The sequence below is a fragment of the Columba livia genome, chromosome 3, assembly GCF_036013475.1.
Source record: "Columba livia isolate bColLiv1 breed racing homer chromosome 3, bColLiv1.pat.W.v2, whole genome shotgun sequence".
In the NCBI taxonomy this organism is placed as follows: domain Eukaryota; kingdom Metazoa; phylum Chordata; class Aves; order Columbiformes; family Columbidae; genus Columba; species Columba livia.
This window is the reverse complement of record NC_088604.1, coordinates 74,648,360-74,663,741: the sequence shown is the minus strand read 5'-3', so window position 1 is coordinate 74,663,741 and position 15,382 is coordinate 74,648,360. Positions and strand designations below refer to the sequence as shown.

At 38.6% G+C, this 15,382-nt stretch overlaps 1 protein-coding gene across 31 annotated transcripts in view; it reads right to left on the bottom strand.

Annotated features, from left to right (window-relative positions):
- Positions 1-487: 487 nt before the first annotated feature.
- AFDN (afadin, adherens junction formation factor) overlaps positions 488-15,382 on the bottom strand; it is a 127,555-nt gene continuing 112,660 nt past the window's right edge. For 10 of the 31 annotated variants that reach the window (XM_065057651.1, XM_065057654.1, XM_065057656.1 and 7 more), the window contains 5 exons: positions 15,197-15,232; positions 10,494-10,628; positions 7,996-8,512; positions 3,744-3,828; positions 488-2,666 (listed from right to left, as the gene is read on the bottom strand). In XM_065057651.1, coding sequence (XP_064913723.1) covers positions 2,522-2,666; positions 3,744-3,828; positions 7,996-8,512; positions 10,494-10,628; positions 15,197-15,232 — 918 coding nt within the window. In that variant the 3' untranslated portion in view covers positions 488-2,521. Of the gene's footprint in view, positions 2,667-3,743; positions 3,829-7,994; positions 8,513-10,493; positions 10,629-15,196; positions 15,233-15,382 lie in introns of those variants that run through there. The other 21 variants (XM_065057666.1, XM_065057663.1, XM_065057664.1 and 18 more) reach the window with 11 other exon arrangements.

The window sequence follows — 15,382 nt, the reverse complement described above, 5'->3', positions numbered from 1 at the left end:
ATGACTTTTTAACCACAACAATCACATTGGAGACTCTGGTTTAATAGTATATATTTACTTGCCTGAAAGAAGTTGCATTCCAGGTTCCTCTTCACTGTTAGAAATACAACTTTGCACTTGAGGAAGACACAAATACTGTATGACCTGCTGCCTTATTGACCCCACCAATACTTACTGTTTCATAAGTCAGTAGTTAAGCTGTAAAAATAACTTATTTCAATTCACTGCTACAAATATTGAACATTAGCCTAAGAAATTTTTCTCTCTGATCAGTGAAAAATCAGCCTCCTTTGTTGATTCTCCATGTAAAATTAATTTGAGGTTTTCATCTATCCATTATGAGATATGCTGACTTGGCTTGTAAACATATTTTAAAAGGACAGGTAAGGCAAAACGTATTAACAAGAGCCCCTTAGGTTTACAATAACCCTGTTGTGAATGCAGAACCAATTAACAAAGAGTACAAAAAAAAACATTTCATGCGAAGTTAAATACAATACAAACTTTATTAAAAATAGGTTGCAAGTGAAATACAGTAGAAATGGGAAACTACAGCAGTTTTGATGTTTTTCATAATAATGCACAGACAAATATGAAAAGCACTTTTACACATATTCACACTTGACCTGAATGCCCAATGGCGGCCAAATCCACTCGACTGAAGGTTATAGGTATTTTTTTGCTAAGCCTTTTTCAGATTCTAGCAGCAACAGTAATTCAGCCACAGCATAAGTTTTTTTCCTTAAGAAAAATTTGTCACTGTAAGGCTGCTAGTGTTCTCAAGATAAATTGGGAGAGGCTTGCTTTTCCTGATTAACAGACATAGCAAGCATGCAGATCCTTCATTAACACTTTGAAACAGTTTAATCTACTTCATATTTAACAGGTGAAACGGTAAAAGCACACTTTCAAATAAGAAACCTGGAATACGTAAAAAATATTTACACTCCAATTTTCATTAACTTGCATTTTATTTATCATACAACTCTTATTAAAAGTGATTTCTTTCCTAAGGCAGTGAAAGTCTACCCCTTTGTATTTGGAAGTGTGCACAATTCCCTAAATATATATTTATAAGAGAACAATATGATACAGGAAAAAAAAAAATCATCTAAAGCCAGTAAAGGGCTTTGTCAAATAGAAAATTTGTTTGGAATCACAATATATATTGTCTTAACATCACACAATGAGAAAAACTCTGATGAGGTCCTTATTCCCAACATCATCAGCCACATAGGCATAGCTGAAGAAATAGCGGGAGGAAAAAGATTAACAATTTAAAATTAAATAAGGCTATTACAGTGTGAAAAAATAGCTTGAACTGCCAAAAAAGATTTTCATACAACAGTAACAGGATGTCAGCAAAGCCAGCTAGACTGAAGAAGAGCTCGCTGGCCCCACGTCCTCCACCTGAGCAGAGAGGGTTCCTCATCAGCACACCAGCCCCATTAACACCTCACTGACAACCCCACTCCCAGCCGGCTGTTTTGTATCTGATGCTTCACACTTTAGTCTTTAGAAAGACTATATGCCAGTTCACTGCTCCATGGAAAAAAAACCCGATATTGCTGAACTGGTAATAGTAGACTTACCAATACTGTTCCATGCCTAAGAACTCCTAATCGACCTTTCTCAGAAAACATATGTATCTGTTCTGCTGACCTTGGAACTGAAATAATTACTCCTCATCTTTAGCACTTTACTAACATTTTGGTCCTAACTGATGAAGCGCCACTAGTGTAGCCTACTATCTATTGCTTACATAACTTGTAATAAAACAACTATCAAAAAGTCATATCTTCACATTTCTGCAAGTCTGAAGCACACGGAGTGGGGATGCATAAGCATCCAGACTTTTCCATAACTACAGATAAATTCTTATGCAACCATTTTAGACCCAACAAATATGTAGGACTAGAAATGCTTTTATTCCGAGCTTCCACCTACAAAATGTGTGTTATTCCAGTACTAAGTAATAGCAAGACCTGTATTGATATGCTGATCAATGTATGAACGCCATACAGTATGTCAAACTTGCCTCTAAAGTCTTCTTTAAGGTGGCCCAGATATTGGCTTCTTATCAAACAACGTAAAATACTGATTTCTAGTGCACAGTTTAGTTTAGGCAGTTCAAGCTACTCTCACTCTCTCTGCTCAGCAGCTAAAACAAAAGTGTGTCTGTAAAACACCAGGAAACAGAACTTATCTTTGACAAGTGCTACTTGGTCTGGTGCACAAGAACTTAAACCCCAAAACAGAAAGAAAAAAAAAGTTACCTTCACGTGATTCGTATCTTTAAAATTTTACAGTGCTTTCATTGAATAAACCACAAGCTCCTGGCAAAGTAATCAGTTTTCTTGCTATTGCAACATCTCTAAATCTTAATTAACAGTCTTAGATATAGAGGAATCAAAGTCACTCCTTTCAGAAAACATTCATTTTCTGTTCATTAGTAGTGTTCCCCCCATCTCAATCCCTCAATTCAGAGATCTTCAGTTACATCTGATAAGGTGCTTTAATCTTATTTTGTGTTCAACTCATTTTCCAGTTCCATTAATTTTCTAGAAGCTTTTACTTTATTGGATACATCCTGACCCTGTGAGAAAAGTCGCTGGCGTTCCCTGAACGTCAAGTTTTCTGGTGCTCCAGGTATATCTGTATCTTGACTGGAAAAGGAGAAAAAAGTCTACGTTATAATTCTTACCTTCAATATCCTTAAATATAGTCATTCTTAGTGACATGTACTGAGTGGTAGCTTTTTTGACTACAGTAAATGATGCCACACATACCTTTAATTTTGACATTGTGCTATCGCTTAGACAAATTAGCGGCTCACAAGCCATCTCTGGCACATGAACATGAATGAAACTGCTTGCCAGTTTTCAAAGCAAAGCATGGGTGTAAAGTATGGCTCTATTCGCACAGCATTGCTGTGATGGCTAAATCAGTGAGCCTTTCTATCCTGGCACGTTTCTAGTGGTTTTCACTGGAATCCAAAGCTTGTATGTCTTGACTGACAAAGCTGCTAGCACTGATGTGTGCAGTAGTGGCTGCAACACCTCTGGATTTTATTCTATACTGGCAAAGCTTCCAAGGGCAATTGTTAGCTAAGCTCTTGCACTCATGTCTTACCCTTGTAACAAACAGGTTTTTGTCTTAGGTGTTTCTGACCACTGCAGTGAACACGTCAAATCATTCTTAGTTGTAGCTGTAACAATACTTAACATATGTGATTAACTCTTATATAATAAAGCTTTAATCAAAATACATTTCAGCTTCTTGATCAGAAGAGGTTTCACTTTTAGCTCCAAGAGGTCTCTGCTATGCACACTCCACTGGAACATTAACTACACTTTAAAATGCATCTTCGGTACACTACCCAGTGAAGCTGGTCACTCACATGTAAGATACAGCCCACATTATTTATTGTTAGCACAGATTGGGTAAGAATCCCAGTGGAGAGGTACTGTTCAGATTTATAAATACACCCCAAACACTTGAAATTGTTCATTTACAATTATTGAGTTTACTCACTTGTAGCACTAAATTTGCTGCTGTGAAATAGTACTTCAGATCACCTAAAGACTTGTGGAGAATTTATTTTTATTTAATAGTAACCCAAGATACTCCAGAGCCACCTGCAGAATTCTTGAATAGCCCACAGAGGATACAACAAAACCAGAAGACATTGCAGAAGTTAGCCAAGTCAGGGGTATAGAAGTTAATGGACTTCTGTATGTCACCTTTTAGATCTTTTGTCTCTTGGATCCCGATAAACTTCATGGGCCCCAACAGCTGCTCCTGTAGTTCCAGTGTATGAATTTATTCCTTATGCAAAAGAAAAAGTAAGTTGAAGGACTACAGTTAAAACACAGAAGTTTTATATTGTATTTTTTCAAAAAGGTGCAGTGCTTCTTTCAATAAATAAATTTAAACTAGAATTGGAAACAAATTTAGAGGATCATCTGATATCTAGAATATTTAAAACCAGTACTACAAAATTCCACCCCTCCTCAAAACAGCTGTAAATTTTTACTCCTAATTTTGAGTCAGAACACATTTTGTTTAGATTTTACAGCACATATCAAATCACGGTCTTTATGTTACTATTGCTTACTGTAAGACAGACATGAGAAGGTGTTCACAGAGATTGATGGAAAAAGCAACACGCTTCATTACCCTGTAACAAGCTTCACAGGAAATAAGTTAGCTGCAGCTCCTCTCTTTATGAGGCTGAAGTAAGCTAAGATTAGTATATGCCATCTTTGCAACTCAGCAGAGTCAGAATTTTTGTCTCTGTTTAGTCTGATTACTGTATTACTGTATTATAAACTGTATTATTGGATACAAATTTAAATTTCGAGCAAGTACCTTACAGCACTGCACCTTTAGTTTAAGCTGATACAACACACAGGTTTTACACATTATATTAATTATTTCTAAAGGCCACAAGACAAAACATTTTCTTTCCAATCAAAAAGTTTAATAATTTAATCTATAATTACGACCATATTATATTAATAACTGCCAGGAAAAGAGTGAAAATAAGTGTTAGCACAATATTCAGATTTGTTTTCAGACAGTTCTGGTCTCCATATTGCATGTGTTATGTCTTGTGAACCTTCTTCAGTACAGAAGGAAATGTTTGCTTCTTCCACTGGTATATGTAACATCTCATAAATATTCAATAAAAGAGACACATGATGCTGGAACACATAAGAAAATTTAATTAGTGTATTGTAGGCTAATTTTTTTCCACCAGAAACTTGTAGCAGACCAAATCATGCCAGCTATGCCAGGCATATAACAAGACTTTTTTTCTTCCTTTCAGACATGAGTCTTACACACATACAAGTGCCACATTCCCTATGCTGAGAAGTCTGGACCCACATGCTGTGGTTGACCCTTCCACTTGCTTTAGAACAGCAGTTTTGATTTGGATGTTGGCTTTTTTCTTGGTTACTTGACAGACCCAGTGGTCTTAAGAGACCCAGTGGAAGAAGGTACGAGAGCACAATTTGCAGAAGCGTGGTTTACTAGAGTTAACATTAAGAACAGAAAAGAGCTGTAAAGGACAGTAATGTCACAGAGTCAGCGAGATGGGAGATGGTAAACTGCACAGTGAATTCTGCATTTTGTGCAAACGGCTTTGTACGTTACGCAGGCAGTCTTCATAGAAGCTTGAGCAACCAGGTGAAGTTAACCTGTTCTCATGGCTATTTTAAAAATTATGAAATAAGAGTATTCAGAATTAGTTGTATGGTTTATGAATTAGGTTATTAAAGGCGAAGCATCATAGTACAATATTCCTTAATTGTTACCAAACCCTAACCAAAACTTTGTAGGTTGTCCTTCTGATTGTTGACCAGGAAAAACAAACGCGCACATGCAAAAAATAGCACCGAACATTTCACTTTCCTGAGATTCATTTTTCCATTAAAATTAACAGAAAGCAGGACTGGGAAATGCAATTATCTATGAAATGGCATTCTGGGTTGTGGATGATGGGAGGCAGGAAGAGCGGTGGTGACAACTACTGACCGACAGTTCTACAGTTACTTAATTTGTTACACATACAGCCTCCAAAGTGCCAAACGAGGAAGGGCAGCAAAGGCCTTTGGAAGCCACGTGTGTGATGGAAGGCACATTTTACATTCTATTACAGTCAGTTTCAAATAAGAGTTTCCAGATAAGAAAGCCCTTTGAAGGAACAAAACTTCAGTACAGACATAGAGTACAAAAGTTTCATATCAGAAGCCTGCTGTTTCACAATATTCTTAAGAGCAAGGTGAAAACATAGTCATAGGGCTTAAAGAGAATAATTCTACGTATCTCCTGTTTTTAACCTTACTTTAAATCATTAATTCCGTGTGATACAAGATGCTCAAATCTACTGTCCTTCTGACAGAAAACCACGATTTGGGTTCCCTGGTTGTGGGTGTATCAGTGGGCTCACGTGTTGTAGGTAGGCATAATGGAATTATTTGCACTGTAACCGAAGCACAGAGGAGGTAAGCACATAGTGTGTCTATTTATACTCCAGTATGATGACAACACACTGAAAAGCTAAAACCTTCCTGCACTTTCCTTTAAGATCTGGAACCTCTGAACGAGCCAGACAGGAGTGACAGACAGGCTTCCAAGATCCACAGGGACTACTACATCACAAGATCTCAGAGACAACACCAGTGCAAACAGAGAGTGGGTTTTGTTTTGTTGTTGTTGTTTTTGTTGTTTGTTTGTTTTTAACCTCCTTTAAATGAGTATCAGCGTGAATACTTTTTATGCAATTTGGGTGCTGTACAGACCCCAAACAGTGAAACTGCTGAGCATCAACTCTGTCATTTGGACAGTAATTATAACTGAGCTAAACTACCATCTCTTCAGCTATATTAAGATATATAATGCTTTGCAGAGCCACTCTTTAGCACTGGAAACAGTCCAACCATAGCAGTAAGCTAATGTGCCCTGCAAAGGAAAGGATGCTTTGCTGGAAAACAATGACTTGAGCCTCAGTTGAAAAGGATGCAGAGAGGAAGCTCAGAGTATCGTGTAGCCGTATCACCTCATACATATCCTACATCAGATTAATACGCTGCTGCAGCTGGATTAGCAGTGCTTCTGATAGTTGGAACCTATTCTGAGGCTCGTACGCTCCCTATGACCAGGGCACACCACTCTTCTGGTTAAAGAAAGTAATTTTCATAATTTGTTAGGTGGCCAAAAAGGTTATCGGGGATATACCATAGTGTAGGCTTCCATAGGTGTCACTGAGACTTGAATCCAGTAAACAAGTTAGCCATATGGCTAGAAGCCAGCATAAACACCTGCCCTTGCTATTTCAGGTGACTTACTACCCTTTGCATTGTAAAAGGATGATGTGATCTGTGCGAGTTGGTTGTCAGGCACTTGTGGACTTCCAGCACAAGTAGAAAGAATGAGCTAGGGGAACATGATGGCCACCGTTCCCTTCAGAAGAATACAGAAGTAGGGGAAGTGCTGGCAGATGCTGCTATTTAAAGACAAAAATGTATGTCAATAAACTGCATTTATTAAAGTGAGATTTACACAAACGTACTCAAAGAGTAACATTATTAAGATCTGTCCCGTATGGCAGCAGTTAAAAAAAATTCAGCATGGAATTTTGGACTGAATTAGCTTTGAATTCACGAGTATAGCTAAGCTAGTACTCTGCAGATAAAATAAGGTGCTGAAGTTGCTAGCAGCTAGAGCTCAACCTGAAATTAAACTCTATTATGGTTGTCCATTTGGAGTTACAAAAGAAACAAGATGAGAAGACAAAGAAATACAGGGGTGTAGAAGCAGGGGGGATGAACTGTACGGCAAAACCCACTAAGATGAAATTTAGATATTTTTTTTTTCTCTCTCTGCAAGAAAACTGCACTGTACAAACCAGAAGGAAAGGTGCCCAACACATGAAACTAACTGCATGTTCTGTATGTCCGTTGGTGCTTGTATACTTCAGAACTACATCTACAAAGGTAATTTTTAAAGCCATTTGCACACACTATTAAAAGAGAACCCTGGTACCAACAAAGGAAACAGAAGATAAGCTCTGTCCATGAACCCATTAGGAAAGGCTTCCTGTGTTCAAGAAAGGTGCACTTCCAGATGCCCTGAGTAACCAGTGGTCAGTCATACAAAACAAATCACTGAAAGATACAGAGTGAAAGCCAAAACCAACAGTACTTTGAATTGGTTGAGTAACAGTTAAAATAATTTCTGATTCATTGTGTGAAAGATGGAATTTTTGCTTTTGAAGAGTTTGGGTAAGGAACAAGGAAATTTGAGAGATCAAAACGATTAAAAATTGGAGGATTCATATTAATATCAGGATTTAAGTTAGATCACCAGAGTGAAAATAGTGATTAAGTGGGAAAAGAATAAATCACAAAGTGAGTGATTCAATCTACAGCACCAGAGTTGAAAACATGAGGATAGTTCTGTAGAGACGATTGATTTCATGGTGTCTACCTTTAGAGCTGCTGGCAGGGATGAAACTCGGTTTGTTTGGTGGGGGCGGGGGCTGGCTTTTTTTGGCAGTAGTACTGTTGGCATTGACTGGAGATGACTGGAATGAGTTGGAAAGAAAGAGGCCATCTGAAACTGGGCGAGGCTGGCGGGAGGGCTGCTGTGGCTTAAGGGTGGCAGGAGGAAAGTCACCATAAGATTTTCTTGTGCTGGAGTACTTATCCTGACCTGCTAGATTGGAATCCTCCTCCTCCTCATCATCATCATTGTATGCAACAAACTTGGCAGTATAAATCGTGTCAGGGGAGAGGACCTGTGTTTTGAGGTAAGAGGTGTTTCGCTGAGGTGGGGGAGGAGGAGCGTTAGATGAAGGGGTTGGGGATGGGAGTTCATATTCCCGTGGAAGTGGAGGTCTGTACAGACCAGGCTCGTCAGGTTCCAGTAATCTTCGTTCTGCTTCATCGTGCTGCCTGCGCCTTTCAGCCTCTAAGCGACTGTAATACTCCTCTTCCTGCCGCCGCTGCAAGCCCAGAGGAAACAGAGACACAGCGGTCAGAAACACACGGCAATCTAAGAGATTTAAGTTTTCCATCACAGAGCTACAAACATTGGGTTTTTTTTTTGGTCTCCTTTTCTGGCAATAAGCAGAGCAGCTATAAGGCCTCACACAAAGAATATTTACTACTATGAAAAAAACGGCAGCTGTCCTGTGACACAGCATTGCTGTTATTTCCAGGTTTACCACTGCCTCTGGTAGCCGAGGCAGCTGCCTAGACAACTAAGGGCGATTCCAGCATTTATTACTCCAAATATAACTACAGTTAATAAAGGGTAGATTCATTAAAGCTGTAAAGAATCTGTGGGAGAGGGAAATAACTAAAATTAAGTACCACTTAAAAAAAGGAACTTTGTAACTTTGCTGCATACAGTGTAAATTAATCAACAGCACCTTGGAATAGATGTATCCTAACAAAGCTCCTATTATAAATACCATGAAAACTACTTTCACACAGAAATCAAATTACCAAGAACTTCAGTAATACAGACATCAAATATCTTTTAAAAAAACTTTTCTAAAAAAACAATTTTAAAAAAGTCTATGCTAATGTCATTTATATGATGCTTTTGACCATTTAAAAGGCCATGAAACATCATCTATGTATTTTTCTAGTTTAAGACATTTTTTACGGTTTTAAACTAAATAGCATTTAATTCTGTTCAGCTCTTGTCTAAGCCACATTGTAAATTGACAAAAGGGTCTATTCAGTAGCTTGATAACAAATTAAAATGTATATTTGGAAACTGTATGTCACAAAAAACCTTTTGCCTAAGCATAGTAAGACTTCTGCTGGGAATGCATGACATTTTGAACAACCATCCTTTCTGATTTTAATCCATGTGTTTTAAAAAAGTCCACCTTATCTGCTCAGCACTGTGAGTCAACCATCCTAAAAAAAAATATATATTCTCATCTTGTTCATCTAAAGCAAAGACATGAAACTCATCTCCTTGTACTACTCTCTAAAACCACTCAGATGGTGCTGAGTTTTGAGTTGGTAGGTGTACAAGTGTCCCAGTCAAGATCTGCCAGTGAAAACCTCTCCAGTGTGTGACCCAAAAGTCATTTGGCTGCATCACTGTCAGAAATTAATATATATGTAACTATATATATAAAACATATATATTTGACAATCTTACAAGAGGAAATTTCTCTCAACATTAAGAACTAGCCCTTTTCCTTCATTCTGAAGTCAGCGCTACTAACAGGCAAGTCTTCAATCTGAACAAAAGTAACTGTTCTTCCTCTAGGAAGAAAAGGGCCTTAACAAACATGCTAAGAGTCAAACAAGGCGCTTTGTCTTCCAGTTTTGAACAATAAAACTGCTCAAATTCATATATAATATTCTGAAGCAACTTAGGAGCCTGAATGTTTGGAATCTGACCTCACAGTGATTTATCCGCTGAAGTTATTTACTTCCTTTCTAGAAAACAATTCCTTTTCCTCCAATAGTCCAAACATAAAATACAATGATATACAGTGGCATGGAGATGAGTATATTCCATATTTCTCTCTGTATCTATATAGAACAATTACTGCAAAAATATTTAAGTGCCACTTCTGAGACACAGCAAAACCCAACACCAGTAACTCAGCCATTATAATAAAGATAGTCAGCAAGTCACGTTGGGGGCTGCAGGAAACCAGGAGGTAACCAATTTCTGCCATGACTTTCAGAAAAGTCTCTGAAGGCAAGTCCTTGCCACTGCCAAATACCTTCGGCCAGTAAAACTACAGTACAATTTATGCAATACTGGTGAACTCTGGGCACCACAAATGGGTTATTTGTTTAATTTGTGTTTTATACAGGACAAACTGAAGGCTTGGCCATGACCATTACCACTAGGTCTGGCATGTTTAACGCTTGCTGACCCAACACTGAGCTGTTACAGGCCAGGCTGTAGAGGAGAGGACTATAGGAAACCCTGCAGGAAACCACAACCTTTTCTTCAGCCTCTCTCCTGGTCCGCTCCTCCTCTTGCTGCCGGCGCTCTTCTTCCTGCCTGGCCCTGTCTTCTGCTTCTCGTTTGCGCATTTCTTCCAACTGTTGCTGTCGTCTGCGTTCTTCATCCTGTAACTAACAGACACACAGCTTTAATTTTTGCGTCACTCGCGTTGGCAAAATGGGTGGAAAAAAAAAAAGTAACCTGAGTATTTAAATTAAAAAAACCCAAAAACATTCAGTAGAAAACGCTATACTACAGATAAATCAATAGAATTTCCAGCTGTTAAGAGTATGCTTTGTTACACTAGTTTCTCTAAAAATCCCTAAAAAAAAAAAAAAAAAAAAAAAAAGCATAGAACTACATACATAAAAGCACAAAAGGTACAGGGAGGCATTTTTAGCAGTCATATATGAAGCCCTAGCAGAAGAGTGAGGGGACTCACGTTCCAGACAGCTTCAGTAACCACAGTCTCATAGGTACAGTAAAGTGAAATTAAATACTGGAGACCAACAGTCCACAGCTCCAGCAGCCAATTGGTTTTTCATTTTGGATTAGTATCCAAGCACCGGAAAAATCATGACTCATTAGTTAAAGGGTCAATCCATTTGAAGTAACAGGCTCATTCAGCAAGTCTGCAAATAGTCTCAGGAGATAAATAAAATCTCCCACTGTATCTGCAACAGATGTGTTTTGGCAAAAGTAGAGAGTGGGGCAACAAAATCTTTGACTGCTGAGATGAAGCAGCTCATGTGAACAACTTGTGTCCAACAGACAACACTATTTTCTGTATGTTTGTGGTAAACACTGCACAGATAAGAAAACAGAACAACAATCCAAACTCTGCATGATTCTCTAAAGCTGACAGTAGCTAAGCCCTTCATGGACAAGAATATTCACTGGCACAATAACATTCACATGTAGAAATTGGACTACATGCTGTGTTGCTTCTTACTGCAGCATATGATTGGCATAAATCAGTAAATCACTGATCTTGCTATAAGCTGCATGCTCTTGGATTTGTTTTTACAATCTAGTTTTATTTAGAGAGAAAGGTCCTTAAGACACAAAGCCATAATGATATAGTAAGAAAAATTTAGTTTTAATAGACTGAGGACAACTTTCATGCAGGTATCTCTCCCCTCCAATCTATTAACAGGGAATGTGCTTTACAGCAGATTAGGTTTTTTAATCAATTCTAAAAACAAACTTTTTTTTTTCTTTTTGACTAATTTTCTGGTAATTATTTCCCCCCAGTGTTCCTGTAGTATTTGTGTTATGAGTATCTTAGGACCTTGTAGAACAGGTAATTTTAAAAACATTTGCCTTCAATATCTTCAAGCAGTTATACAGACTAATTGCAGTGAAACACCTCTCCAATGTTGAACACAACCATTTTTGAGCATGAAAGCTAAAGAACAAAATTAATTCATTTCACTTATGCGGTAATTTGGCAAATGTGTACTAGAGGATGCCAACTCCAAGTAAATTCCCCTTATTTGGGGCTAAAACTTCTATAATTCCTTACTGAAAACAACATAGAGATCAAGCTTATTATATAGAGTAGAGAAGGAAATCTAGTAGTTAACCAACTCCCTGCTCGGATTAAGACCTCTTCTTGTCTTGGCTATTAAAAAGGAGAGCAAAGGACATAATATTGCTGTCAAAAGGAAAGACAGCTAGTAATTCAGAAGAGTTTATAGAAGAGAAGTAATTTCCTCTTAAAAAAATAAAGATAAAAACTGCACACTGAAAAAATACAGGAAAACTCCTTGACTCTGTTCCACTTGCATTTAGAGAAAATCTCTGATCCCAGGTTACAGCATGCCTTTTTGTTTAGAAGCAAACATTCCTAAGCGAATGCACTTAAATAAGAAAATATTTCAAACTAAGTTAAAGGGGGGGGGGGGGGGGGGGGTGGTATTTTCTTGAAGCGCAAGTAAAGAAAAGAAGGGAAAACTGCTCAGGGTGCCCACCTGGGCACTGTTGTCAGCACCTGCACCATAATAATTGCAATGACAACGGTATCCACGCCACACCTAATAAAAAGGCCAGAAATTATATGAAAGGCACAAGCAGGAATAGAGCCACTACTGCAGAGTGAGTGACATTTCATTTCTCTGTGATTGGTAATGAGTTTCTACTTTGGAGTGTCCCTGGCGCCTGGCAGGGAGCAGGGGATGGTGAGGCATTTCTGTGTGTGACCCAGCTCAAACCCAACTCCCTGATTTTCAAGACATGAAGGAAAGCGGCTTCCCTTCCTGATCCTAGTAAGACAGCTAAGAGATTCTCAGGTTGAATAGTTTGATTCTATACTTCTCTACCCCAATTAGTTTTTCTCTAGTTTAAAGGCCACGTTTTCCTGTGATTTACTGTACTTCCAGGGTTTCTCCAAAGCAGTATATGCTTATGCCGTAACAGGTAGAAACAACCGATCCATCCACACAGACAGCTGACAGGGAAGAGCGTTCTTTTTCCCCAGATGTAACTCAGCGAAGCAGCTCAGCACAAAGCGCTGATTCTTTCCCCTGAGCTACTGCAAAGTGCCAACCACTTACTCAGCCGCACAGCTCTGTCCCTCTGTGGCCAACACTCACAGCGCTGCTCCTGCCCAGGAGAGGCAAGAAGGCCACCTTTCTTCTCGGCTCTTGCTCCTCATCATGGATCAGCCCATTGGCTCCTTATCAGAAATGTTACGATATTCACAGGACTGGCAGGCACCCAGGAAGTCTCAGATTCCAGACAAAATTAATTTCTTCAAGCACTGCTTAGAATGCTTTAAAAGAAGATCTGGAAGAACTTTAATTTTAGGCCAGTTTATTTATGACAACTAAAGCTGGGTCAGATCTGTTAGTAGCCCAGGGAATTTAAAAAGACACACACTAGTTGACCATGCAGTAACTACTCATCACCTTTCACCAGCTTTTCAATTATCAGAACTATCATCAATGCTCAAATTAAGACATACAGAAAAAAGCATGGAGCATGCTAATGTGTGGTTTTTTTCCCCCCTCCGGACACTACAAAGTAATTGATCGGGGACATGAAGTGGTATAGGACAGATGCACCTATGCCCAGAAAGTCGTATGAACAGTATGAAAGTGATAAAATTAGGAAAAAGAGGTATTTGCTGAGTACAGCATTCAACATAATCTCAGAGGTAGCTTGCCTCTTTTTTTGAGAAAAAGCTAAATTTATGAACATAAATCCTCAACTGACTCAGGCCACGCACCTAGCGCAGTGTTCCCTCTCTGACCACAGCAAGAGGAGCTGCACAGGGGCCTGGCCATTTCTACTGATGTTTCCCAGCATTCAGCACAGTCCTGGAGATGTCAGTCAGTTTGAGTAGGTGGTTAACAGGCGTCACGCCTAGGAATTTGCCTAATCCATTTTAAAAGCTGATGATGCTGTCTGCCTCCACAATTCCCTGTCACAGAAAGATCCACAAGTTTACAGCCTGCTTGGCAAAGTACTTTCTCTATCCAGTCACGGCTTTGGGGACCTAGGCTTAAGCAAAAAAAACCAAACCAAAGCAAACCAGAAACCCCAAACACCAAAACCAAAACAGGAGTAGTAATAAGAAAAAAATATTGATAAGACACTAAGCCTGAAAAATCCCTAAGTCCTGGCTTGTCTGTTAATTCAGCAAGCTGACACGCTTCACCTGTTTCCCTGCTGTCAACTGCTTAACACTAAAGTACCACAGAGATACGAAACCAAACACCTCAGACAGACTGACTAAGTTATCTGAACTATGCATTTGAAAAGATGATTTTTTTAAAAAATAAAGCAGTGCTAAATGTCCAAATTTATATTTTTAACAGTCATATTTACAGTTTTTTCCAGCAGCACAAATTAGTTATACTAACAGGACTTGCAAGCATTACCCTTCTTTCAAGCTGGTATACTAATGATACAGAAATACACTTTGAAGGGGATACATTTCTTCTCTAGAAGACTACAGACCTCTTTTTTTCCATGTACCCTTTTCCAATGAGAGCAATAAAATACAGAATTAATCGGAGTCATACCAATTACTGCTGCAGTTTGAAAGCCTGTCATGTTTTAGATGGAAGAGAATGGTATTAACCAACTGAAAATGAAATTATATGGTAACTTAATAATTGCCTGTTTATGTGACTGATTTAGAAATATTAGTTCAGAAGTAATTTCTGAGTTTACAATTCCTTTTTACTTTAATGAGAACATTGTAACACCTGTAAACAACAGGGTTTCAGCACGTGCTGGAACTGCACACTGTACTGTTAGGCTCCCAGAACAATTTCACTTCAGATTGGAAAGGAACGGTGTTGCTAGAGCTCTTCTAAATCCTGCAGAGGTGGGGAAGGGAGGAAATCTTACCTCACAGCCTATTCATTCCAAGCACTTAGTAAGATTTTATAAACACAATTGGACAAAACATCAAATACACAGTTTTACATTAGACCACTGCTACAACAGACAAATCAAGTGTGCAAGCAGAACACAACATCTGAAGGGAAGGAAACACAGGGAAAGGAGTCACCACGTCTGGAAACACAGATGCATGCTTACTGTTAACTTACTGCTTATTGTATCACAATGATTTTTGATTTGAACACCCAAAGATACCAAATTATCATCCAAAGCATAGAGGACGGTTATTAATAATATCAAGAACTGAAATGGGAAAGAGATATTGAAGAGAAAGAAGCAAACATACCAAATCTAGAACAGAGATTGCGGGCACAGCAGTCTGCTGCAGGTAGTAAGAAAGGGGAAAAAAAGAAAGATACACAGTGAAAATAAAGATAGGTTAGACTTCTGCTATTTCAAAAGCGTTTTATTTGTTAAGTCAGCTGCTTTAGAACGAGGAACTGAATTGACATAAACCTGAAATACAGAAATG